Raw genomic sequence first — 27,917 nt, 5'->3', positions numbered from 1 at the left:
TCATCTAATTGATATCAGCCTCACTGTTTATTGTTAACTCTCCTACAGCCATATCAGAGCTGGATTAAGTTATTGCTAATGCTAACACAACATTTATTACTGCTTCTGCTTCATATTAATAACATTCACCTGGCGAAACAGAGGGTGGCTTTTATTGTGAAGCAGTCACAACACAATATGAGTTTGTTGTGCTGCACTGTAAACAGATATACCAGTTGATCTTCTGTTGTATTTATGACTTTAAGTAGCTGCTCAATGAGTGTTTGCTGTATTAAACCACACTTGCTGTTAGCACCAGTAACCACAGGTGTTGCCAAATCAACCAGGATTGAAATCTTACGTATTTTAACTTTCAAATCAACCAGTTATTTCCTCAAGCTGCCCAATCAGCATGACGTAAACTCACGTTCTGCAAAACTTTAATGTAGTGGATATTTTTGGGGAAACGAAGCGTCAGTCGCGGCAGAAAGGCATCATCTCCAGAGTTCTGCAGCAAGGTTTTCAACATGATGGTCTGTCCAGAGCCAAGAGCAAAGTACTGCTGCTGACTGATGACAAACAACAACAAGATGATAAACAACAACAACATTGGTATTCCGGTCAGAACTAACATGAAAATACAGCTGCTGACTAATGACAACAACAAACACCAGGGCTGGGCAACAGAAACAATTTTAAAACTTAGGGCTATAGAAACATTTCCCAGATAAGAAAATGATCAACTTTGCTACTGTTAATGCTTGACGTACAATCAATTACATCACAGAAACAAAGGCTAACATCACTAACAGCACTGCCAAGATTTTTGCTTCATTTTTGGATAATATGTAGATTTTCTGTTTGCAGCTCATACAAGTGTTTTTTTTGGATTTTGAATCTACTCGTAGGCAATTTTAGGTTTTTTAACAAAAATATTGACTTTAAGGAATTGGTTACCATTTTCAAATAAGCTTATTTGCTTTCTTAACAACAGTTAGATGAGAAGATCGATACTCTCATGTCTGTACGCTTAAATATGAAGCTGCTGACAGGAAACAGTTAGCTTAGCTTAGCATAAAGACTGGAAACAGGGGGAAATTGCTAGCCTGGCTCTGTCCATAGTTTAAATATATGCCTACCAGCACCTCTGTTGCTCTCTAAATCACACATTATATTGCATTTGTTTAATCCATAACAAAAATGTAAAAAATAAATTTGTAGTTTTGGTAAGTGTATTTTTGAACTTCGGACAGAGCCAGGCCAGCTGTTTCCCTCTGCTTCTAGTGTTTATGTTAAGCTAGCCTAACCACATCCTGACTGACTCCAGCTCTGTGCACAACATTTGATTTATATCAATCCTCTCATCTCACTCTTGCCAAGAAAAGTGAATACGCATTTTTCACAAAAAGCACTGAACTATTCCTTTAATTTAATCAATATCAACTGCTGTAATACATTTTTTTGCCATATCGCCCAGCCCTAATGAACACAACAACAGCATGGTCCAGCCAAAACCAAGATCAAAGCACTGCTGCTAAGTGATGTTCTAAGTAAACCCTCCTGAATTTGCTAGCAGCTAATTAGCATCATATAAAGTTGAATAGCCTCCATGTTGTTTTTACAGAACTGAACCGCTGGTCTTGGATTATCTTGTACATAAAGCACAACGCAAGAGAAGTCATCACTACTATGACCTGTGTGTGACTAAAATGTTATAACTGGACAAATAAAATACGACAGGTGCTAATCCTGCTGAACTGAAATCTGCTGTTATTTCAACCTCTTTCTCCCTCTGTCTCTTTCTTTGTTAGCCATGTGTGTGTGTGTGTTAGTTTGTTGTGTCTGTGTGTGTGTTCTTACTGTGGCAGCACTAGTTGAGCTGAGAGCTGCATGTTGGTCGAACAGTTCACCAGAGAACAGGAACGAGCAAACCAAGTCTGACAGAGAGAAAGAGGCAGGGACTTTATCAATGACATCAATAATGATGATGAATTTAGAGTCATAATTTTCCACTTCGACTACTGTGACCTCTGACCCCTGACCATAGTCTTACAGATGGTGAATAATGTAACTGATGAGTAACTCCAGCTGTAAATTCCTACATGTTAACTTTTCCTGCTCTGTTTTTATGAGTCAGTGGGACATGGGGTGGACACAGGATGAGCTGAATGATGTTTGTTAATGTGCTGCAGATGATCTGTTGCAGCTGTAAACACAGGAAGTCATTATCAGTGTGTCAGATCTTATGTCAGATCCACCACACACGGTCTCCTTTCCTTTAAAACAGATAAGTTTGGTGATTGATAGACAGATCTGATACTGAAGCTGTTCTGACAGGAAAGTGATGGGTTAGTAAGCAGGGATGGGCGATACCAAACGTTTTTAATTCGATATGTTACCGATACTTTTTCAAAATATGGTGACGGTGTAGTCCCTCATTCGTCCAGGAGTGTTCTATACTATTCTATACCGATACTTTTTGTTACAATTTTAACGATACTGATGCACATACTGATCATTTCTTAAATGGGTATGTGATTTTGTAAAATAAATGTCATTTTTAGAAAATAAATATCATTACACTTAAAGGCAAATCACATTACACATACCTCCCATTTCTAACAAATGTATTAGCAAATATTAGTACAATTAAATAAACTTTTTTGTGCTAATAAGTGTAAAAAAAATAGCCCAGTATTTTACAGAAATACTGATTAAATACTAGTAAAATAAATAAATAATTATAACATAAATATGAATAAAATAAATTAAAATACTAACAACACAAAACGTGCACATTTATACTTTCTTAAAGATTTCTTAATCTTCCTAAACAGGCCATGATTTTTCCAGAGCAACTTCCACTATTTGTGGCACTTTGTCACAAATAGTGCATCTTGCTGTATTTTTAACTACAAGTGAAAAGTAGCACTACACCACGCTACGTTTCCTTTCTGCCATTCTCTCACAACTTTGATGTGAAAATGTGCGACTGTGCGCAGCTGCTTGTTTTCTCAATTCTTCATCTGTATGTATGTGATTCTGATGTTTTCTTTTGAAACTATGTTTGTTGACAGTTTGAAATAAAGATTAAAGGGGGGGGAGAGAGAGAGACGCGACTGGACGCTTGGTTCTCTCTTCTTCTCTAGCCGGAACCTTGTGTGTGTTAGCACTGGTACCTAGTTGGTTTTAGCACTAGCTGGTACCTAGTTGTTTTTTGTTAGCACTGGCCAGAACCTGGTAGCAATAATAGCTGGTACCTAGTTAGTTTTAGCACTAGCTGGTACCTAGTTGGTTTTAGCACTGGTATCTCATTGGTGGTAACACTAGCCTGTGCCTGCATGGTTAGTGTTAGCACTGATACCTAGTTGGTGTTAACACTAGCCTGTGCCTAGTTGGTGTTAGCACTAGCTGGTACCCAGTTGGTGTTAGCACTACCTAGTACCTAGTTGGTTTTAGCACTGGTACCTAATTGGTGTTAGCACTAGCGTTTACCTAGCTGGTGTTTGCACTAGCCTGGACCTGGATGGTGCTAGCACTATCCTGTGCCTAGTTGGTGTTAGCACTAGTCGGTACCTGGTCAATGTTAGCACTAGCTGGTAGCTAGTTGGTATTAGTACTAGCCTGTACCTGGTTGGTGTTAGCACTAGTCTGTCCCTGGTTGATGTTCACACTAGCCTGTACCTGGTTGGTGTTAGCACTAGCCTATACCTGGTTGGTGTTAGTACTAGCCTGCACCTGGTTGGTGTAAGTAGTAGTATCTAGTTGGTATTAGCACTAGCTGGTAACTAGCTGGTGTTAGCACTGGTCAGTACCTGGTTGGTGATAGTGTTCTTGTGTCCTGCGCTCTGCTGCAGAATGGGTTTTAATGGAGGGAAGGTTTTGGAAGAGGCTCTGTGGGTCTTTGCTTCTATGTGACTGTAGGACGCCTCAAACTGGACCGGAGTATAAATGTCCCTCACATCTTTCTGTAGGAGGAATAAACATTGTTAGCATCACTATAGCTAATCCAATCAGTTATTAACAGGTTATTAAATATTAAATGTATTCACTGTATGTTTTTTGCATGTGTGTGTGTGTTACCCTTTGGTAAGCCACGTGTGTTGAACAAGTGAGCTGGCCGTGTCGTGTTCTCACATGCCCCCTTGTGCTATTGGATGACCCGTTACCATGGAAATAGAAACGATGAGGGAAGGATGGTTTATAGACAGAGGTCAAATTATATTGAAGATCTGAAGAGCAGAGGAGAGGAACAATCTTAAATAACTGTAGTTACACTTGAACACTAATGTATAATATAATTAACCCCCCACTAACAATGATTGTCCAATCGTAGCTTAGCAACTGTAACTAGGCACAGCAGGACTGTCAAGCTTTGGATTTCTCAACATGTTGAAGCGCTGTACATGTGGGTTATAGATTACGTTAAAAAAGCCAAGTTCACGACAAGTACATCCACTGTGTTGCAGTCGGTCCTGGATGCTATCAGAGTTTACTTTAACTTTAGTGGCTCTGTGGAGCTCTGTCGAGATTTGGGAACATTTACACTCCAGAAACCCCAGCAAAACTTGTTATGTGTGATAGCATTACATTAGCCAAACACATTAGTTAGTCCTCATCCGAAAAGCCTTGTCTCTTGTAACATTAAAAGTCAAACATAATGTTTGAAAGTATGTAAGCTAAGCAGCCAAACAGGGTTTGTCCGAATGAAATAACAGTCTAACTAGCTCTACACTACTACACAAGAACATGGCGGTTTCTATGTTTCCATGTCTTTTTGCCTGGTATATGTGAGCTCAACCTCAGTCTTTTAGCATGATATCATGTATGTAGCCACAAAGTGCATATAAAGACCCTTTTACAGGGTCAACTGAAAAAGTCAGCCAAAGAAACCATTTCAAACCAACCTATGGAGCTATCATTAGTTTAAATAGCTAGCTATCTACACCTGATAAAATCTGACAATGACAGTTCTCATATCAGCCGGCAAAGTTGACAGCCGCCACTTAGAAATAAAAAGCTGCTTTTGTCTACCTCTGTCTGAAATGAAGGACCCATTGTTTCAATTAATACTAAGAATGTCTTCTTTAAATCTGCCAAAGTTATCGTTGTAAACTGCATATGTGCTCTGCGAGAATTTAAAACTTGAAAGGCGTTGTGACAATAAATAAGGGAGGCGGGACATAGAGAGCAGTCATTTGGGTGATCGGCAGGTTGGGTCGACAATCGTATAAATTAGCAGATTGGACCTAGAATCTTATATAATCGACAGTAGAGGGTACAGTACCTATCGCTCCTCTGAACTGTCTGGACCTGACACTGAAGCAGACAGTAACATTAAAGCAGACAGTCGGAGTCTTGTGTTCTCTGCACAGCGCCACCCGCTGGTCAATCTGCTCAGGCAGAGCCAGAGACGCCTTCACTTGTATCACAGGACGGGTCCTACAGCACACAGGACACATTCAGATAAATTATTACAGCATGCTGACTGAAATACAGTCATATGATTCCCTGTTGACAATTTTCATATCTGGATTGAAAACTGGAGATGGATTTTATTATTTACAATGATGAATCTGTTTCTAGAAAATCTTTTTCCTTAAAGCAAAGATTTCCGTCCACAATATTATCAACAGATGTTGGGAAACTTGGGTTATCTTATTGTGGGATGTCCTGCTTCCCCTGCTGTACAATATCAAATCAGCTAAAATAAGGTTTTACCTGAGAACCACGGCCGAGTCCGAGAGGAACGCGCCAACCGCCACATCTGCAGACACAGAGAGAGTTTAACCTGGTTTAAAGCAGAACTAATGAGAAAATAAACGTACAATATGGCAATATGGAAACGGTTGTTGTGACAGTTCATTTTACCCTGGTAGCCGTTATCATCGATGTCAATGCCAGAGCTCAGCGACTGGCCGAACATCCTGACGTCACGACCTAGGGTGGATCCAGTAATCCTCTGAAAACACACACACACACACCATGTGGTCTAAAATGACTTTACAGATTTGTATCTGTGCAAAGTTTGTCACTAGAGAGGTGTTTTCACATTCCTCTATTGAAGAGGGAGATGTCTGTATACTTCCCTAAAATCTGAGATTCAAGCGTACTCTGGGCGCTTGACATGCACCGCTCTCTCACCCATATCCATGCTCTCACCGGCACCGTACAACCTAACACGTACCAGTGGTGGGCGGGGCATTCATAGATCCAGAATTTCTCAATGAGGGAGAAAGAGTAGATGTGCTTCCAGCCCCTTTTCTGATTATTTTTATTTTTTTTACTTTTTATGTGGGATAACCATCTTAAACAAAATATTAATCATAGCAGAGTATTTTTACATACTTTAAAACATGTCTGGAGGGGAACTTTAATTTTGCCTTGTTTTGTACCTAAACTTTTAAATCTATGCTACTTTTCTCTACTACTACAAAGTAATACTGTTTAATACTGTAATTTATTTATTCTATTTATTTAATCTAATTATTCTATTATTATTGTCTTATGTGCAGTATCAGTGTTGGTGTTTGTACCTGAGATGGAGTTGGTGAGATACCGTCCTTCCTGCCGTTGTAAATGTAGACAGCTCCTTTTAGGTCGTCTTCCTGTGGGGCACCAACCGCCACATCTACACACACACACAGAAGTTTATATTACTGTATTTGTGAGGACTCTTGTTGTCTCCATTCAGTAACCCTTCAGCCTAGCCTCAACCTTTCACCTATAAATTGATTTCCTTTCCTCCTCTCTGGGAGGGAGCTCAGGTCCAAATTTTGGGGTGAGGTGGAGTGGATGTTGGAGAGGAGCCTGGACTTATGACCTCTGTATTTCTAAAATCCAAACTAAAGCCCTGCTGGAAAATGTTTAGCAGGATGAAAGTATTCAGGATTAGTATTTAATAATGAGAAAACATACCATAACCCTAACCCTAACCACTACTTAACCCTAACCTTGCCCTAACCTTAAACCAAGTCTTCATCTTAAAATTTAATGATTTACGTTATGGTGACTTGCATTTTGTCCCCAAAAGGAAGGTGAGTCCCCAAAATGTGACTGTGTCAACAGATTTATGTCCCCACAACATGAGTAATGCATGTCCACACAGACACAGACACACACAGCCTTTTTTCAAGCTTTGGCAGATTAGAAGGCAGGTTCAGTTACAGAGCAGCAACAGTCTGTCATTACAGTTTGAATGAACTTAATAACACACTCCACCCCTCACACACACACACACACACACACACGCACACAGACACAGATGGTGAGGGGTCTCTGTGTGTGTGTGAGGGGTTGTGTAGATGTATAATAACCTCCACACGGGTATCAAACCAAACATCACAGTATGATACAATAGCCTACGGCCAACTAAAGCAGGGCACAGTATACTCTGCAGAGTGATGTACTATATTCTATAGTTTATCGGCACAACACGGATAGGTCAAATAGCAAAACAGCCTAAACACACAAATGTATGAGCATTAAATCAAAAACAGAGCATGCCAGGCTGGCTACAAGGGATCGAGTCCTCATCATTAACGCTTAAAGTTACCCATCACATACAGATGAGCACAGTAATTTCTCGGTACAATTACTGTAACACATCAAATGTGAGGGTCTCGTATTAACAAAACCCGCCTATAACAACATACACATGCATGAGCATTTTAAATACCAACTAAAATAGGCCAGGCTGCCTACAAAGGATCCAGTCCTCATCAACACCCATCACATAGCCTACGATATAGTGCTAACAGGCAATAATACAGTTAATTGGGAATGGCCCTTACCTTTAAACAGAAGCAACCACAGAGGCCTGTTTTTTTTAAATCTTTGAGTGAAGTGAGTGAAGTTTATGATATTGTGCCGCCACGCTTCGATGGTGATAGCAAGAATAGCATGCATTCTTTATTAAATTGAATTAGTGATGAATCACCCTCATACATCAATAGCCCAATTTTATGCATGATCCATGATGATGAAGATACAGAAAAATAGAAATGCATGACAAAAATAGCATATTGTCAATATTTTAGAGACCCCCCAAAATTTCACAAATCATGTTTTCAGGGGAGCTCATGTCTTATTAAGAGGAGCCAAGCTCCCCCCCGCTCCCCTGTAGTTGTGCTCCCTTGGTGAGAAACCAAAAATACACACTGTATGTGTTTTTGGTTGTTTAGTGCTGCAGTAGCAGTAAAAGTATTGTAGTAGGATTAGTAGTATTGTAGGGTAATTTTTGAGGCAGAAAGCGAAATAGCAGCACTTAAACCGCCCTAATTACCACTGTAGAGGTGTCCTTGAACAAGGAAATTAACACCCAGCTGCTCCAGTGGAACTGCTCAGTCTACATCTGAAGATAGTACTACTGCTACTACTGAAGCTGCAATAGTAATAGCAGTACAGGCTTTTAAAGTAATATTAGTTGTAGTATCAGAAATAGTAGAAGCAGTATTGGAGTACTATTAGCTGTAGCTATATTTATATTTGCACTGGTATTAGCAACAGTAATAGTAGCAGTAGTATTAGTAGTTAAAACAGAAAGAGTTGTATTTGCAGTTATTAGTAGTATCAGAAGGAGTGGTAGTATTTGCAACAGTAGTAGTAGTTATGATTAGTAGTATTTGCAGTAGCAGAAGTTATTGGTGATATCAGAATAAGTTGTAGTATTATATTGTAATAGTAGCAGTATTTATTAGTAGCATCAGAAGTAGTAGAAGCAGTGTTGCAGTACTATTAGCAGTAGTACTAGTTAGGGTGTTAATGATGTTAGCAGCAGTAATAGTATCAGTAGTATTTGCTGTGATACAGTAGTTTAAGTAGTATTTGCAGTGGCAGAAGTAGTTATTAGTAATATCAGAAGAAGTACTAGTATCTTGCTGTAGTAGTGGAAGCGGTAGATATTAATAGTATCAGATATAGTAGAAGCTGTATTGCAGTACCATAACAGTAGCAATAGTTATTGGATTATAGTTATATAACCAATAGTTATAGTATTTGCAGAGGTATTAGCAGCAGTAGTATTAGTAGTGCCATGTATACTTGAAATGGTTTCACCAGGCTGTGCAAGTGTGGTCATTACCAGAGTAACCGTCATCGTCCAGGTCTCCCAGGTCAGCGATGGTCTCTCCAAATCGGGCGGCGTAGGCATTGCTGCCAGTCAGCTGAAACTCCGCCTCCAACAGCTTCGCCTGAAACGGATCCCAGATTAATATTCACTGTTTTGAGCTAAAATTAATAAACTGTGTGTTCGAGAGTGTGTGTGTGTGTGTGTGTGTGTGTGTGTGTGTGCGTGCGCGTGCTTACCTGCCCCTGGTTGATGTACACATGGACTCTTCCCTCCTCCCTGGTGATGCCTGTTGCCATGGGAGCGCCGACCAACAGATCTGACAAACCATCAGCGTTCAGATCCACCACACACACACTGGAGCCGAAGTAAGATCCCAGCTACACAAACACGCAAAGACACACAGGCTAGCAAGTGCTAAGTATTCCATCGTTTTGAATGGAGGATGCTAATGCTAAGTGGCTTCTTACCTCTTTTCCGGACACTTCGGAGACGACCCGCAGCATGGTATTGTCTACTGTGAAGATGAAGACCTGCACAAAGACACGCACACAATAACCTCAACCATCAAAACTACATAACACAACACACAATATCAACAAAAACTCAATTACAACTCAACTTTTATCCCAAACTTATAAGTTTTCACAACACTATCAAGAGGAAGTGAGGATGAGACTAACTGTAACCAACAAACATTCAAAATGTCAGAGGAGTTAGTAACAGACAGACAGGTAGACAGCTACACAGGTAGGTCCTACCTTGCCCTTCTGGTTGTATTGCGGAGCTCCACCCACCACCTCCACAGTAGCAGGACTCAGGAAGTGACCGGCTCCGACAGAGTAACCTGAACAGCAGCAGGAAACAGTGTCACATATTCAGATTTTTGCAGTGGTGAAAAATAAGTAATTGCATTTACTCAAGTTCTGAAGTACAATTTCGAGATACTTGTACTTTACTTAAATCTTTCTATTTTATGCTACTTTATACTTCTACTGCACTAAGGAAATATTGCATTTATTACTCAACTACAGTTATATGACAGCTGTAGTTACTAGTTACTTTTCATTTTTAAAAAAACACAAGTTTTACAGCACATTAAACCAAAGATTCTCAAACCTTTTGGATCTTGACCTCTGACAAAAAGCAGTGTGTAGTTGGGCTCATATTTCAGATATCTATGAGTTGTTAGCAGTTCCACCAAAAAGACATTTCCCCTATAAACTTCTAACATGGTTTCCTTTAAATAATTGTTTGAGGACCAAAGAGGTCAAATCATCCAATATTTGACAAAAAACAAAAGCAAAACTTTGAGAAAAGTAAAAAAAAAAATGAACACAAATTTAGCAGCATTTTGTTTTAGGGACATTTTTCTGCAGAACAAGTACTTTTACTTTTCATACTTTAAGTACATTTAGCTGATAATGCTTCTGTACTTTTACCTAGGTAAGATTTTGAATGTATTTTTATAAAGTTGTACTGGTACTTTTACTCAAGTAAAACATCAGAGTACTTCTTCCACCACTGATGACTTTTGACTGTCAGCATAATGTCTCCTGTACAGAAGACCAGGCCTGTTGGTTGTCATGCAAACTGACCAGTCTGCAACTGAAACAATACTACCAGAAAACCAGACCTACATGAAACTAGTCTTCATAGCTCACCACTTGATATAACTCATGCAAGAACATTTTCAAATTCTTATCCTAAATCTCACTTACTTTTTTGTTTGTTTGCTCCCATGAATGTTCAAAGTCAGATTCACCAAACTTGTTGTAAATTGCTCGTTTCAGCCTGATGAATGCCACCTTGTGTAAAAACTTGACTCAACTTGTGTAAAAAAGAGTCACTGTGCCTGGCCAAGAAATAGTCCGGCAAATAACACCCCCTAAAACGTCAATTTATCTAGAGTTATTTATTTTTTACACTTTGATTTACATATTAAACAAACGAGATGTAACGTGTTAATTAGTGAGCTTTAGAGGTACTGGTAGGTGGACTTTGTTACTTTTGGACAGGGCCGGCTAACTGTTTCCACCTGTTTCCAGTCTTTGTGCTAAGCTAAGCTAACCTGCTGCATACCGTAACTTTATATTTAGTGTACAGAAATTCGAGTGGTATCAATCTTTTCATCTAACTCTCAGCAAGTAATCAAATAAGCGTATTTCCCAATATGTAGAACTATTTCTTTAATACAGTATTGCTGTGAGCACGCAGTAATAACTGGAAGCGATCCAAATGAATTAATCACCATCTTTATCTTCTCTCATCTGCATTTTGTTTAGAGAGATTTTATTAATTACATCAAACTGAAAATGTCAAAGTAAGATTTGAAGAGTAGAAATGTACAGTGTGATCAGAAAGGGTTGAGACTTGGGTTATGGTTAAGGTTAGGGTTTGACATGTCCTGGTTATGGTTGAAGTGTGTGTGTGTGTGTGTGTGTGTGTGTGTGTGTAAGCGAGAGAGAGAGAAAGTGGGTGTCAGAGAAAGTCGCAAGAACAACCACAGCTTTTACATGTACAGTTTTCAAACCAAACCTCCGCCTTTGATATCAGCCTTTACTTCCTGTTGATTTGTGTTGATCAGTGAGTTAAACTGCTGCACACACACACACACATACTTGTACTTCTACCAAGTCTTCACCCTAAAATTTAATGATTTACTTTACGGGGACTGTTTTGCCACCAAAAGGAAGGCGAGTCCCCACAATGTGACTGTGTAAACAGATTTATGTCCCCACAACATGTGTACTACACGCTCACACACACACACTCCTAATGGAAGACAACATATACTCAAAGCTTCCACTTCCATCATAACTGAACAGACAACATGTTGTTGGGCTAGTGTCACTGTCTGATCCTCAGCTCATCAGTCTTGTTATTATCATCAGTCTTTGTGCGTCTTTTCTGACATGGTGAGAGCAATGTTTTCTTCTTGTGGAGTCAGAGCAAAGAAACACCTTTATTTGAAGATCATCACATCTTTCTGCTCAGTTTCCTGTATATCCTGTTCAGCACAAATACTGAGAAGTGATGTGTCGTGGTGACTTAGAAAGTACGCTCAGTTTTAGTGTTGAAATGCACTTGTGTTATTGTGATTTTTCTGCAGTAAACTCATTTCTTAAACATTGTTTCTTGAATCAGGATTAAAAGACACCTGACTCTTGGTCATGTAAACACTTGACATTTTTACATGCAGGGTTCACCCAGTTAAATTTAATAATAATACCGCTAATAATAATACCAATAATACCACATAGAATGCAATTTGATACCTGCTTCACAATCACACTGGCCAAAGCATGTAGGGATGATATGGCCTAGAATTATTAATTATTATATCACATTTTTTTTAATACTTCCCAGCAGTAAGTAACAATAATCCCATAATATAAATTCATTAAATTAACTTGACCTGAACCCAGATAACCTGCAGAAAACAGATGAATGGATTAACCAATTTAAAATGATTCATTCTTTCATTTAAGTTCATTTAAGTTTTGGCTAATACTGACACTTTTCATTATGAGACGATGAGCTTCCTAGCCTTTGTAGCTACCAGTAGTGGCCGTGTTTGCTTCAGATCTGATGGTGCTGACTGAAACTCCACAAAAAACGATTGAACAGCCCCCTGCAGCAGCACTGTCAAAATAATCCCACTTTTAGTTTATAGATGTATAACGTCACCCGACAGCCTGTAATCAGATACCTTACAGATCAGATAAAAACATTACTATCAACGGGAGGCAAGAGAACACGTTAACGACATTTGTAAATGAAAAGACTTTTTAATACCTTCTAAGGTATATCTTTTTGAGGAAACTAAATGCAATGCTTTTTAAAACTTTCAAGACCTTCAGATACCCTGTATATGTGAACATGGTCAGGACAAAGAGTCAGGAAGGAGAAAGTATCACTGTGACAGCAGTGTGGTGGGATGAAAATAAACGGCACAACTGCAGCTGTATCTAAAATTGTTCCCCACAAAGTCAGAGCTTGAACTGAAACTGAGATAAGTAACACATGCACAATAAGAAAAACTGTGATCTCTCTGTCATCTCACTACACCATCACTCCACATCATCCAACCAAAAACAAACAACCAAAAAACTCTCCAAGCTGTAGCATAATATATAATATATATATATATAAATAATACATAATATAATATAAATAATATTTCTGTAGAGCTGAGCCACAAGAAACTACAACCATTAAGTCATGCTGGCACAGTGTGAATGGTTTTTCAAAGGACAGCATTACTTTGATAATACCTTAATTTAGGCAGCTCACTGTGGGTGTTTCTTCCTGTATTATTCCTGCCTGCAATATTTAAAACTAATTCGGACTCAACTCAACTTTTGCCGCAACACAGTGCAACTTCATCCAGCAACACACTGCATTGTCCAATCAAATACATTCAAGTGCACATTCCTGGTAGATTACTTTGTAAAGAGCAACACCAGGCCTGTGGAAAAACACTATGATACACTTCAAATATGTATATTACAGTTTTGGTTGGAAAATATGGTCAAGTGAAGTGGCGAAATCAGATTACTGTTTAAATAACAACTTAGTCATGCAACTAGGTTTTATGCAGCTGAATCCTATCACACCCTGTCTACACAGGCTGCTCAGTGAAAGTGGCACATCAGCAACACAGCAGTAGCAGCCGGAGTCCGTCAGTACGCTTGGGTAAAAGTGATGTTCTATCAGCTGAAACATTATACACCAATTGTACACCAATTGTCACTATTTATGGATCAGTATTCTATCAATCTGCTGTGTTGCAGCTGGTTTTAGTACTTCCGGTATGCAAAGTGAACTGTATGTTTAAACTCACAGGTAGAAGGTGTATACTGCTGGTAGGAACAATAGTACCAGTAGTAGCATGTGTATTATTTACCCAGGTAGTGGTGGGTTTTAGTGGCAGTAGTAGGAACTGTATCTGGCAGTTTGTGTATGTGGCTATATTACAGTCGTAGTACCACCAGTGGCTACAGTAGGTATTAGGACAGATATATCCACTGCTGTGTGGCGACAAATGCATTGCATTTCGTATAACTTTTCCACGGTAAAAGCATCCCACTGGTTCGCCTGTGGAAAGCTTTTAATGTGAAGCAGCAGCAGCAGGAAATGTTCGGTTTAAATCAGCAGTGACTGTAAACGTACGGCTTGGCTTGGCACAGCACGGCTAAAGCAGGCCGACCAGTGTCCATGGAAAAACCTGTTGTACATCGGTAGTAAGCATTATTTCATTACTAGTACTGGAACAGTAGCAGGTGTATCAGTTACCCAGGTAGCTTCCATAGCTGACGGCTCCAGCATCGTCGTCCAGGTACACTGACATCCCTCCGCTGGACGTGTTAAAGACCAGAACTGAGCCCGTCCAATAAGACGTCCCCGGAGCCCCCATGATGATCAGATCCTGAGAGATAATGTGACCTCTGTTAAAGCTCTGTCATGTCTCTACATATGGCATATCTCTAAGTATCACAAAATCATAATTTCTGCAACATTTGATGCTTTAAAATGGAAGTTGTGAGTTTTCATTCTCGACACAGATAGCTGACAGTTTTTGTTTTCTTTACTTAAATGGTGAAAATGAATTTCTACATTTCAACAGACTGAGGAAGAATAAGAAAGTGGCTTCATAGGCTCCAGATTTTAAAACACCATATACTTCTGAGGGATCACATTCAGTCTGCTGGTGGAAACAGTGAAGACAAACAGGATTTTAAATTAGCTTGTTGCCTGTGTTACTGACCTCTGTCAGGAAGTTAGAAATACCGGCCTGACATGACCCATAATCCTCACCGAACTTCCTCTGGTGGTCTGCAAGAGACAGACAGAGACACAAACAGACAAACAGAAATGAAGATAAAACCTAAATGTTTTCCTCCTGCAGCAGGACAGCTGCTGCTTTCACACACTCTCACACACACAACAACATCACTTCATCCAGCAAGTTCTGGCAGTAGCTTAATATTTAGCTAGCGTACAGATTTAAGAGTGGTGTCAATCTTCTTATTTAACTCTCTGCAAGAAAGAGATTAAGCGTGTTTCCCAAAATGTCTGACTTTTTCTTTAAATGGGATAATATGATCATACCTCTGCGTTACCAAGGGATGGGAGGTCGACCAGGAGAAGTGGCCTCGGAAATTAGCTTAGCGTTAGCTAGGGGATGTTGTGAGGTGGGACTTTGCGGCTCTAACTTGACTCTGCATTGAGATAGACGCGGTTTTGCTCCACCTCCTTTAATAAAATGTGTGTGACTTTATTTCTATGGAAGTACTGATGTGCCTCAGAGCTTTTCAGGTTGTTCATTGGTTCACGGTCGATAGCAACAAAGTAGTGCTGGCTAAGTTAGTTACTGCACGCCATCCGAGGCCACTTCTTCAGGTCGTCCTCCTCTCCCTCGGTAGTAGCTAACAGAGGTGTGATATCATTATGCAGTTAGGTGTGAAAAGGTGTGTTCACACATCATTGTATGCTATATACAGGAAGTCACACCCATAATTCATGCAAGGTATCATAGGGTTAACAATAAGGTGGATATTGTTAAATTTTGGGTCGGTAGGTGGTAATTGGGGAAATTACATTTTTCCAAAAAGGCCCCGTCCACTTCGAACCACTTAATTTCCTTTCATATTGTGGAGTTATGAGAAAACGAGAAATTCACACAATACTTACATAATGTGTGTGTGTGTGTGTGTGTGTGTGTGTGTGTGTGTGTGTGTGTACCTCTGTAGCAGGGGATGATGGGTTGGGCGTGTCTCAGGTCGCTGCCATAGCGATAACAGACTCCGTTAGGCAGCTTGTGGTTCTGACCGTCTTTCTTTGAGTAGAAGACGTTCTTCCAGCGGTGAGCACATGCCTGAACACACACACACACACACACACACAACACACAAACAACATGTGATATGGACTCATTACTGACAATAACACAGTCACAAGTTAGCAAAAGAGTGTTGTTATTCCCATGACCCATGTCACTGTGACAGAGACTCTGTGAGTGTCAAACATTATCAGGATTTACAAATCTACTCTGCTGGTGAATGACTTTTCTCTGAAATTAAAATTCACATTTGCTAAGAATTCTCATTTTTTTGTGTAAGGAAATATAAACTATACTGATACTCCATTTTTCAAAGGAGAATAAAACCATTTTTGCACAAAAAAGTAATATGGAAGCTAGCAAGCTAGGCTAAATAGCTTGCACTTTCTGCGTGGATTCAGCATTCAGTTAAGACTTGAGCTGTGTTGAAGTGTTACAGACCTTTATGTAAAAGTGACTCTGGCTTTTATTCAGGCATGAGACCAACATGTGAAATTGCCAGAACATTTACTTAATCAAACTGTAATGAGTACACATCTGAAAAGGGCTGAAATTTGTGTGCGTGGTACTGAGAAACAGCAGATTATTGAGTATTTTTCTTCCTCATCCATTTATCCTCATTTATCTTCACTGTTGACAATCAGTCGTCATCGTGAACATGGAGGGAGAAACACAAGCAGCCTAAGGTGACCAATCACAGCTCGTCTACCTCTAACACCCTGATGTGTTGATACACTTCAGTGTTGGTGCATGTGTGTGTGAGAGAGAGAGAAAGTGTGTGTGTTACCAGGATGTGTCCTCCATTGTCTCCAGGTTGTCTGGACAGACTGACTCCCATCCACTGGTGATCACTCTCTGCTTCACATGTCTTCCCACAGCTCAGCATGTCTGCAAACATAGACAAACACACACAAATTAATTCAACTGTTCCTTCACAGGAAATTCAGTGGTGTTTTACTGTTAAATGGACAGACCTTGTTGTGAGCAGTTTCACGTAGGAACTATCGGTAGAAAGAAAATAGTTCCTACATGAAACTGCTCACAACAAATCTGTGGATTATCTTGAATAACCGGGTCGTGATTTCTGGAAAGAGGCATTGCTGTTGAGTTTTTCAAATATATTTTTTGGCGCTTTGAGCACCACAAGCCGAGTGCCATATAGTTCCATTATATTCAAGAAATGCAGACATCTCTACGGCCGATATCTCCAAAACTCACAAACAATCTAGATGGATAAATAGCACTGCAGGTAAGAGGACAAATATGTATTTTGATTTTGGGGTGAACTCTCCCTTTAAAGGCCACAGCTGATAGTGTTTACATGGTAGACAGCAAGACTGGAAACAGGGCTAGCCTGACTCTCTCCAAAGGCAACAAAGTCCACCTACCAGCACCTCTAAAGCTCAATATTTAACACGTTCTGTCTCATTTGTTTAATCTGTACAAAAACTTAAGTGTAAAAACAACAAGTTGTGGTTTAAAGGGGCTCATGTGCGGGACTAGGCGGATTGTTTTCTCTGGACAGAGTAACATTTTACTGTAACCCACCCTGTTTAGCATTTATAAGCAGTATTTAATAAATGGTTTATAACACATTATAATGTAGTTGTAAGCACATATAAGGACATTTTAAGTGTATAACAATGTACAGTAATTGTCAACAATTAGAATTTCTCCTATGAAGACCTATTTTAAATTATTACAACTGTGTTTTACTATATTGTCATTCATTATCTGTTTATACAGCAGCCTCTACTTGTGGCTGCCCACAGGAGGAGTTATAATTGTTGACAAATACATTAATACATTAAAACACTTACATCTGCTAACAACTATATTATAGTGTGTTTATTCAATATTTATATGCTGCTTATGAACACTAAATGTGAGGTGGGGCGCAGGGTTTAAGTAAAGCGAAAAAGTAATATTGTCATTGTTTACATTCTGATGTAGTTTGTTGTGTCACAGTTAGCTGCTTTGTAGGAGAGGTAATGCTTTATAATAGCAATGTAATAGATAATGCTTTAGATAATGCCCGTTTGCACATTTGGTGTGAGGAACAGGTTAGTTGGTGTAGTCATCTGGACACTGTTTTCAGAATCAAGATGTTTCGGCTCCCATCCGGAAGTCATTCGTCCAGGAGTGTTCTATCGTAGAAAAGGTTTCAGTCGTAGTCATCTGGACACTGTTTTCAGAATCAAGACGTTTCGGCTCCCATCCGGAAGTCATTCTCAATTGTGAAAAAAAATTTCACTATTTGAAAAAATCCATTTTTTCACAATTGAGAATGACTTCCGGATGGGAGCCGAAACATCTTGATTCTGAAAACAGTGTCCAGATGACTACGACTGAAACCTTTTCTATGATAGAACAGGTTAGTATTTCAAATCCTTGAGATGGGACTTAACAACACACACACTGACAGACAGAAACACACCAGCATGTATGTGGTGGCAGAGCTGGCGCTCAGCAGTGATGTTGCAGCGGTAAACAGCTCCTGGAGATCGAACCGACGGACTGGAGGACGAGTTCGCTACTGGGGCTCCAACCACCAACCTGAGAGAGAGAGAGAGGATCTGTCTTTGTGTCTGTTCAGTGTCTGAATGGCATCTGTGTGTGAAGCATCAAAGAGCTTCTCTCATTGACGAGAACTGGCTAATTAGCATGCACACACACACAAACACACACAGACACAGTCCTACTGTGAAGATGGCAGCTAATAAAGCATCACTATGATAATGAAATAAATCTAAATTTACTGATCTCTGCAGCTCAATAAGGACAGCAGTAATTTATTTTTACTACTTAAAGGTCAAAATTCACAACTGAGGAGATTCATCACTAACATTATTAACACCTATAATGCTTTGATATGTAGTTCAGCCATCCATGAGATCAAAACGCCCAGATTTCCAGGAGTTTAATATAAATTAATAGCAGATCAATAGCGGATCAACAGCAGATTAATAGCAGATCAACAAAGGTTCAATAGTAGATCACTATAGAAGATCTATAGAAGATCAACGCGATCAATTGTAGATCAATTAGAGATTCAACAATCAGATCAATAAAAGATCAATAGCAGATTAACAAAAGATCAATAAAAGATCAATAGTAGATAAAAATAGGGTGAATAGTAGATCAATAGAAAATCACTAGCAGATCAATAAAATATTAATAGATGATCAAAAATGGATCAACAGAGGATGAGTAGATGTTTAGTATAGGACAGCTAGAGGATCGATAGCAGAAGGACAGGGGATCAATAATAGATCAACAGAGGATCAATAATAGATCAACAGAAGATCAATAGAGGATCAATCACAGATCAATATCAGATGAACAGTATAGATCCAGACCAGCTGTGAGCTCTGTGGCGATGAAGCAGGACTGAGTATCCAAACATGGAGGAGGGGGGGCCGCTGAACTCCAGACTGTGTTCCTGATCCAGAGTGTATCCTGCCACAGGAAGGACCAGGACCAGGACTTGAACCAGGACCAGGATCAGGCTGCAGTGCGTGCACACGCTGCCCTCTGAGGGACGCATGATGAAGGACAAACTGCAGGACACCAGAGAGACACGAATCAATAACAATCAATACACATGAGGTCAGAACAAACTTTAAATCCAGAGAAGCCACAAGAATCATCAGCAGCTTCGTCTCCATCTTTACAAACTCAGGCTGTCTCATGTCTGCAGACAGTTAGCTTAGCTTAGCATAAAGACTGGAAACTGCTAGCCTGGCTCTGCCCAAATGTAACTAAATCCACCTACCAGCACTTCTAAAGCTCACTAATTCATTAAACACGTTACATCTTGTTTGTTTAATCTGTACGAAAACCGAAGTGTAAAAACAACAATTCTGCGTTTTAACGGGTGTTATGTGCCGGACCAGTAACTTCCAGTAGTCTCCGCTGCCTGGTTGCCTGGCAACTGCTCCTGGCCATGTAATAGTCCGCACATAACTTCAGTGAATTGTTGTCTTTACACTTCGGTTTTTGTACAGATTAAACAAACAAGATATACCTGCTAGTTAGTAAGCTTTAGAGGTGCTGGTAGGTGGATTTTGTTCGGACAGAGCCACACTAACTTTGTTCCCCCTGTTTACACTTTTTATGCTAAGCTAAGCTAACCAGCTGCTGGCTATAGCTACATATTTAATGACAGACATTTGAGTTGTATCAATTTTCTTATCTAACTGTGAGCAAAAAAAGCGAACTAGTGTTTTCCCCAAAATGTTGAACTGTATAGCTGTAACTCAGTTTGTGTTGTTATCGAACATTTTATTATTATATTTTGTCTTTGTTCGTTTCCTTCTGAGTTTTTCTTCTCATTTTAGTCTTGTTTTAGAAGCACTTTGGGCTGCACCCCTGCTTGAAAGGTGCTATAATTAAAAAAAAAAGTGAATTGCTTGATCAGAAAGGGGAAAATCAGAGTTGAAATATTTAAGCTAATCAAATGATGAAGTGATTCCTGTAAACCAGCTTGTACCAGTTTAACTTCCATACAATTAAACACATTATTATTTTTAAATAACTAGTCTAGCTAAGTCTTAGCTTGCAGACTAATTAGCCTAATCTACAGTTTAAATCAGATTTATGAATCAGACTTTGACATGAAATCCGACTGAATCAGTTGGAGGAACAAACTGACTGGGGACAGTTTTTTTCCAGAGCCCCCAAACTTCTTGGTCTGACCATGTCGACTCTTATTATCAATATTTTTAATTAATAAAAGTTTGATATCAGGGCGTTTAGCCTACTTGAAATTGAGCATTTTTACATTGCGGTTCTTTTACTGAAGAACAGGATTTGGGGACATTTTTCACCACTATAACTAACGATTAGTCGTATTAGGCTATCATCATCAGTTTATTTACGCATCAATTTTGATCAATCAATTAATCTTTAAAATGTCCACACACAAAAAAAAAACCCACACCAAATATCACCAAACTTATTTTTCAACAGTCCACAAATTCAAAGACATTCAGTTTAAGACAGAAAAGCGTCGCATTGAAGAAACGGAAAATGTTTTGTTTAGTGTTTTTATGACTGAAAACTTTTCTTTATTAACTTTGTCAACTAGTTTATTAACCGACTAACGGTCAACGTTTACTGTAGCCTACCTCTCAGACAGCAGATATCCCGGGTCAGACAGCAGATATCCCGGGTCAGACTGTGTGTCCAGTCGGTACCGGGCAGTGGTTGGATCAGTACCGGGCAGGCAGAGTCAAAGAGCCGCAGTGTGCTCCAAAAGTCTCCGTTACAATCCTTCCTGTCCCGGTGTGAGTCGCTCGCGAAACCTCCTGTTGCTTCTCGGTCCGTTAAGCGTCTCGTGTGTGAACCGGCTTGTCCGTCTGCGCGAGGCAGCGCACGAGGCTCCGGGATTCCCTAACTGACAGAAAAGTGAGCTGAGATGAAACCGAGTGAACAAAACTGAAGGCAAAAATCAGCAAAAACTAGAGTTCATCTGAGTTTCAGATTAAGTCAATGAAAATGAGAAGTGAGCGCGCGGAGACCATCCCTCCTTCTGCGCGCGTGCGCGTGTGTAACGGTGTTTCCTCTCCACCCCGGTTGTCCGCCTAAACTGAGCGCGCAAGGGTGTGCACACAGCTTTCTCTGTGTGTGTGTGTGTGTGTGTGTGTGAGTGTGTGTGTGTGAGCGTGTGTGTGTGTGTGTGTGTGTGTGTGTGTGTGTGTGTGTGTGTGTTCGGGGTGTTTCCTCTTCCTTTATCACTAAAGTGTGAATGGAGTCAGTGTGGCTGTAATCCGATTTTACCGTCTGAACGCTGAAACACACGAATACTCAAATATACAGCTTTGGAAACAAACAAACAAACAAACAACATAAATATGAGTCAGACTCTGATGGTCAGAGCCATAGACTAGTCCGAGCTTTTAGGCTACAGATGTTACAGATGTTACAGATGTGACACTGGACCACAGTGGTGGAACATACCAAAGTACATTTACTCAAGTACTGCACAAGTACAATTTTGAGGTATTTGTACTTAAATATTTCCATTTTTGCTACTTAAAATATTGTACTTTTTAATCCACCACATTTATTTGCTAACTTAAGTTAGTAGTTACTTTGCGGATAATACTAATATTACAATCAACAAATAAATTATGATGTATTATTAGGTTAAAATAAGACTTTATTAATCCCTGGGGAATTCACACGCTATCCAGCAGTATATAAAGTTATTAAAATCAGCCCCACCTTCACCAGATACAACATTAATACACAATAATCCATCAATAAAATAATCCAGTAATATAGTATATATTATTATGAAATGGGCAATTCAGCATAATGTGTGGCCTTCTTTCACTTTTGGTGCTTTGGGCTATTTTGATGCTAATTGTACTTTTACTAGCTAAAATTTGAATGCAGGACTTTTACTATCTTTTACTATTTACTATTCTTTACTTTTACTAGCCTATTGCTACTTTTACTTAAAAGATCTGAGTGAAATATCTGAGTACTTCCTCCACCACTGCTGGACCATAAATTAAAAGACGACATGAGCTGGCACTGAACGTTGTTTTTTTAAAAAGTGAACTTAAAGTTGATTTACATTTAAAGAAGTTTAGGAGTACTATAATTCCGGTATTGGAGTGTAACCCCAGTGGGACGTTACAGCAGTTATGTGGTCTGTAATCCTGCTCAGCTGAAGCGACACTTAACTAACCGTATAATTATTAATAAGGCAGTGCTCAGACCAACATTAGCCACATTTCAGACCGAAAACAACACCGTGTTATAACAAGACATGGGTGTCTGAAATCACTCCCTCGTTCAATAATTCACTATACCTCCATAATAAACATTTAATAGTTTGCTAGGTATAGACTTAGGACACTTATGAATAATCATAATTTTAGGTCTGTTGCCTGACTCTTTTTATTCCATTTCATCACACTCAGCATTCGGACACTCAAATTAAATAAATATAGTGCATATATGTTAAATAGCGACTGATTACAGCCACACTATAAGCTCTGTGAGGCCGTGCTTGAACACAACAGTGCTTTAGCTAAATGCTAACATCAGCATGCTAACATGCTCACAATGTTTACCATGTTCACCGTCTTAGTTTCGCACGTTTGCATGCTAACATTTGCTAATTAGCACTAAGCACAAAGTGCAGCTGAGGCTGGCGGGAATATCATTAGTTTTGCTGGTATTTGGTCAGAAAACCAAAGTATTAGACTAAGTAAAATTTTGACCTGATGATGGCGCTAGATGACAGTAAAGGGATCACCATAGTCATTAGGATTCATCCTCTGGGAACCAGTAATGTGCTGCTTTGGTTGCTTTGGTTGGGGGCGTGTTGTTTCAGGTACAGGTGAGATGATGAAATATGTTCCAGGAAGTCCAGTTTGAGTAATTGTCTGTGTCTAAACTAAGACGGTGAACATGTGTATACCTTCTAAACATCAGCATATTCGCATTGTCATTGTGAGCATGTTAGCATGCTGACGTTAGCATTTAGCTCAAAGCACCGCCGTGCCTAAATACGGCTTCATAGACTGAACATGGCTGCTAGCATGGCTGTAGACTGTTAGTCTTGTTATTTTGTCTGTTACCCAGACAACAAAAACTCCCCCAAAAGCTCTGCAGTATAAAGAGACAAGACATGATTATAGAGAAAAGATATACAGCCCAGTAGTTGTAGTAGTATCATATCAGTTATGTGTTGTTGCAGTTAAGTCAGTTCAACAGATCCGTCCAGCTGTTTCTGTGTAAATATTCACTAAAAATACATTCTACAGCACTAACTACTTGTGTGATTCAAACAGTTTTAATCCAGCGTTACTGGACTCAATAAACAATGACTTTATAAGTAGTTTGGAGTTTGAAGTGATGAATAGCTTACAGTTGTAAATTCAGGGGAAGAATATTTGCCCTTACAGAGTCACCGAAGAACTCAAACCGCTCTGTGGTTCATTCCAGACCTTCAACCAGCCATCAGAAAATAAACCAGAAGAAAATAAAAGAGGAACAGCATTTTTTTTAATTTTCAACAATGTTTATTCAGAGTGTCTGTATGTACTTTCACAGAAAGTTGTGAGCGCAAAAAAAAAAATAGGAATGTACCAAACTTTCTTCAACTCAAACTTTATAGCAAACATCTCTATTCATCACTATATAACTACTACATCAACTATAATTCTGATTTTAACTATTGTGATAAAAATAGCTCCAGACAGAAAGGCAGTTGCGGAGCAGACAGACTGATTGTGTGAATCTTGGACAGGAACTCTGTACTACACACATACATACACATTCACTCAGTGTGTTTGTTGGTATTTCCTGTTAATGACCCTCCAGTTATTATGTTGGAATCTGTCCAGCTGCTGTTCCCACCCTCCCACACACTCTGAGTTTAAATTACTGACAGAGACACGAAGTAGAGTCGAGTTTCCTCCTCCGAGTCCGTTATTGTCTGATATCAGAACACCTGGGAGTCCATTATGTCTCTTATACCACGTCCACTGACCAAAGGAACAAAGACAGGCTGTATTTAAATCCTCCTCCTCCATCCTCCAACTGTGTTTGTAGTCAGTTTAATGCACGGTTTGGTTAGTTTCAACACTCAGTTAACAGTTAGTCAGTTAGCGAACAGAGTCTGAAACGTCAGTACTTGCTATGGTTAACCTTATTATACAGTATATTGAGCACTGATTTAGTACAATAGAGACAGAGCACAGTCCCGCCCACACCGGAGGGTAAAACAATTCATCGCTCTCTCCAGTGATTTTGTACTGCGTGAAGGTGCCTCCTTGTCACTTTGGTCCACTAGCAATCAACAGAAAAACGCCTAAAAGCTGCTGTGTGGTGGGATGCACTACCAACAGGGTACAGCACCCAGAACGAAGTTTTTATTAGCTGCTGAGCCGAAAAACTGAGCTTTTAAGAAGACAAATGTGTATACAGGCAATAAGACGTGATTTGCTGTAACTGGTGTGTGGGGTTACTACCCTCTATGCCGAAATGTATAAATACTAAATTGTATGCTTGTGTGACCTCAGTCGCCTTGCAAACCTATTCAGGTCTTTATAGATTTCAATAATGATCTTTAAAAACTCTGATGACGTTGCCTCCGAACCTTTGATTTCAACTGCAAAAGCAAGGTAAGGAGAAGGGACACTGACACAGACCGACAATATTGAGTTTGTCAATATACCTTTTCCTCTCTGGTAGACATAGGGTGCTAAAATAATCCTTTGACATGCTGAATGTTTTTAGCTAGCTACAGGCATTTTGTTAGCGTTTCAGCCCTTCAGTTGCTCTCAGTCTCTATGGTTGAACTGTTGACCTGTTTTAACAGACACCTGTTAGCCAATTAGAGAGCAGGATTTTCCTTGGCTGTGGTATTTTAATTAAAATTTCTAAATATTAAATGAGACAAATATTAATGAGACTGGTATACACAGCTCAAGTATTAAGACGACATACTGTATTATGAGTGACATTTTATCTAAAACAACAATTTTTTGGCAGAAGGAGCCATTTACCTCTTGCTCTGTTTCCATGGAGATGGCGCATTTGAGGACGGATCAAACATGGCAGCTCAGGCGTCAGAAAATGGGTCTATTTTCTTTTAGACTCATACAGATTTTGGGTGTGTCGTTAATGCATTAATAGTGACTGTTGTCAATGTTTTCCGCGGACACTAACTCCTAAACTTAAAAAAAAAACCTGAGGGAAGTGGTAAGAGCTAACTGTAACAGAGATCAAGTGAAGACAGATGGGTAAAATATATAGAGTGAGAGTACCGTAGTCTGAAGCTGTCATTTCCTTTGTTTGTTTGTTTTGTTTTTGCTTTGTTGTGTGTGTTTGCTTAAAGAGTGGCAGATCAACTTTTCTCGCGCAGCACATTGTCACTAGCAGATTTTATCAGCTGTAGCTAGCTTGCTAATTAAGATAGCGTTAGCTTAATGAGTTGGTTGAAAACACCGTCTCTGGTGGACTTTTTAACGTTTCCAGCTTACTTGTTTTAAAACAAGAATCTTGTGAAAGATTCATGATCTCGTGCTAAAAGGCTGAAGCTAAAGCTAACAGCCTCCTCACCAGGTAATGATCCATGTAGAGGACATTTAAATAAACATAATTGTTCTTGCTCTATAAGGAAACAGTAGTCTCTCATTTTATTCCTGTATTATAAAATTATTTCATTCTAACATAACCCTGTCTGGCTGCTTAGCTTACAGACTTGTTAATATTTTCAAACATTATGTTTTCGCTTTTAACATTACAAGAGAAAAGGCTTTTAGGATGAGGACTAACCGATAAGTTTAGCAAATGTAACGCTATCTCAGGTAATATTGGCAGGGGTTGCTGGAGTGTAAACTTAAAGGCCGAATGAGTAGGATTTTCCTAAAAACAATGTACTCATACAAAAATAGAGAGAGAAACAACAAAAACAAGCAAAAAATAAAAAGGATAGAAATACAGATAAGATTAATTAATTAACAGGAGGTGTACTACTCCAAGGGGGCATTTCTGGTCGGCCCCTGGGATGTGTCGGGGTGGAACCAGGACACGACCGTTGGGTCCCTTTATTTTATCCCTCTATTTTGTTTTGTTGTTTTGATTTTGTTTGTTTTTCCTTTTTCCCCCTTTCTCATTTGTTCTTGCTTTTTTTTTTTTTGCTTTCTTGTGCTTAAGGCCACCCCGAGACCCGTAGGAGGTAGCTGGCCCGTTGCAGGTCAGATCCCCTCTAGAACAGCCCCCACCCCTACAGGAGGGGGAAGAGGACTTAGCATCGATCAGGCCCTCTCCCACCATGCCATCCCATACTAGTCCATTCCCCCCAAACCCTCCTCAGCTGCCAGTCTAGCCAATCAGAGGTGTCATCCCATTCTGGGGAACCCTTGGTTATTACAACTGTAGGTTGTAAGATAGTTTGCCAGACATGCTAACGATGTACAGCTTCAACATGTGGAGAAATCCAAAGCTTGACAGACCCGTTGTGCCTATAGTTTGATTGGACAACTGTTAGGGGGAGGGGTTTGGAGAATGGTCAAATTACTGTTGGCCCGGTTAACAGGAAGCTTTAATGCCATCACATCACTTTCATTAAAGACAAATTAGTTGTTTAACCAGCTGAGACTCACCAGACTGTCCAGGTGATGGATGTCTGTAACACCAGACAGATTAGCAACCACTCAACTAATTTGAACTGAACTCAGCTAGACTCTAGTTAGTCTAGACAACTATTTTAAACATCTAAACTAAAGTAAACTGGAAAGACTGGACGTCTAAACTCTACTAAAGGGGTGGCAGTGGCTTAGAGATAGAGCAGTTGCCCACTAATCAGAAGATCAGCGGTTCAATCCTCAGCTTCCCCTGCATGTCGGAGCGTGAGTGTGTGAGAATGATTAGTTTCTTTCTGATGAGCAGTTGGCACCTTGCATCGGTGTGTGAATGGGACACGTAGTGTAAAGTGCTTGGAAGACTGGAAAGGTGCTATACAAGTACACTAAGAAGAACAAGAGATTTTTTGGGTTTCAGTGTGAACGCAAGATGTTTTTACATGTAACCAGTTTTCAGATTTAAGTGATTTTGTTTTGGACAAATCAGGTTACTGAAGCACACACGCTGACTGCCATCCTGCTCATTCATTAGCGTTCCTGCTAGCACTGATAGCACCCCTTTAGCTGCCAGTAAGACCAGTTAAAACAACCAGTATAAGCACTTAGTCTCAATCATACACACAGAAAGCAGCAGCAGTGCTGTCAGTCATGCAGTCATCATGCGCTGAGTGTGTGCTTTTGTTTCAGATGACAGCTCACAGCTTTGACACTTCCCCAGTTCTCTTTTCATTTCACTCTCTTTTTTCTCACATTCCTGGGAGTACATCCACACTAAACCAATTAAAATTGGATCAGCCCTCCACACCGATTAAAACAGTGTTTTTCTCCTCCAAAACTGAGCTTTTTCGAATCTGTCTTCAGAGTGTGTAAATTGTTTCTGTGTGTACGGGAAAACTGACCTTTTCTAAAACGATGA

At 39.7% G+C, this 27,917-nt stretch overlaps 1 protein-coding gene across 1 annotated transcript in view; it reads right to left on the bottom strand.

Annotated features, from left to right (window-relative positions):
* itga4 (integrin alpha 4) overlaps window positions 1–21,501 on the bottom strand; it is a 33,093-nt gene extending 11,592 nt beyond the window's left edge. The window contains exons 1-19 of the mRNA XM_044217060.1: window positions 21,020–21,501; window positions 19,250–19,450; window positions 18,328–18,446; window positions 16,678–16,778; window positions 15,794–15,926; window positions 14,817–14,884; window positions 14,345–14,477; window positions 9,808–9,893; window positions 9,517–9,579; window positions 9,286–9,426; window positions 9,062–9,170; window positions 6,516–6,610; window positions 5,851–5,941; window positions 5,701–5,746; window positions 5,267–5,421; window positions 4,063–4,211; window positions 3,795–3,947; window positions 1,840–1,916; window positions 407–548 (exon numbers count right to left, since the gene is read on the bottom strand). Coding sequence (XP_044072995.1) covers window positions 407–548; window positions 1,840–1,916; window positions 3,795–3,947; window positions 4,063–4,211; window positions 5,267–5,421; window positions 5,701–5,746; window positions 5,851–5,941; window positions 6,516–6,610; window positions 9,062–9,170; window positions 9,286–9,426; window positions 9,517–9,579; window positions 9,808–9,893; window positions 14,345–14,477; window positions 14,817–14,884; window positions 15,794–15,926; window positions 16,678–16,778; window positions 18,328–18,446; window positions 19,250–19,437 — 2,049 coding nt within the window. The 5' untranslated portion in view covers window positions 19,438–19,450; window positions 21,020–21,501. The remainder of the gene's footprint in view (window positions 1–406; window positions 549–1,839; window positions 1,917–3,794; window positions 3,948–4,062; window positions 4,212–5,266; window positions 5,422–5,700; window positions 5,747–5,850; window positions 5,942–6,515; window positions 6,611–9,061; window positions 9,171–9,285; window positions 9,427–9,516; window positions 9,580–9,807; window positions 9,894–14,344; window positions 14,478–14,816; window positions 14,885–15,793; window positions 15,927–16,677; window positions 16,779–18,327; window positions 18,447–19,249; window positions 19,451–21,019) is intronic.
* Between the last annotated feature and the right edge of the window lie 6,416 nt (window positions 21,502–27,917).

This window comes from Siniperca chuatsi, linkage group LG12 (assembly GCF_020085105.1).
Source record: "Siniperca chuatsi isolate FFG_IHB_CAS linkage group LG12, ASM2008510v1, whole genome shotgun sequence".
Taxonomy (NCBI): domain Eukaryota; kingdom Metazoa; phylum Chordata; class Actinopteri; order Centrarchiformes; family Sinipercidae; genus Siniperca; species Siniperca chuatsi.
The sequence above is the reverse complement of the archived record's forward strand: the minus strand, read 5'-3'. Positions and strand labels throughout refer to the sequence as shown.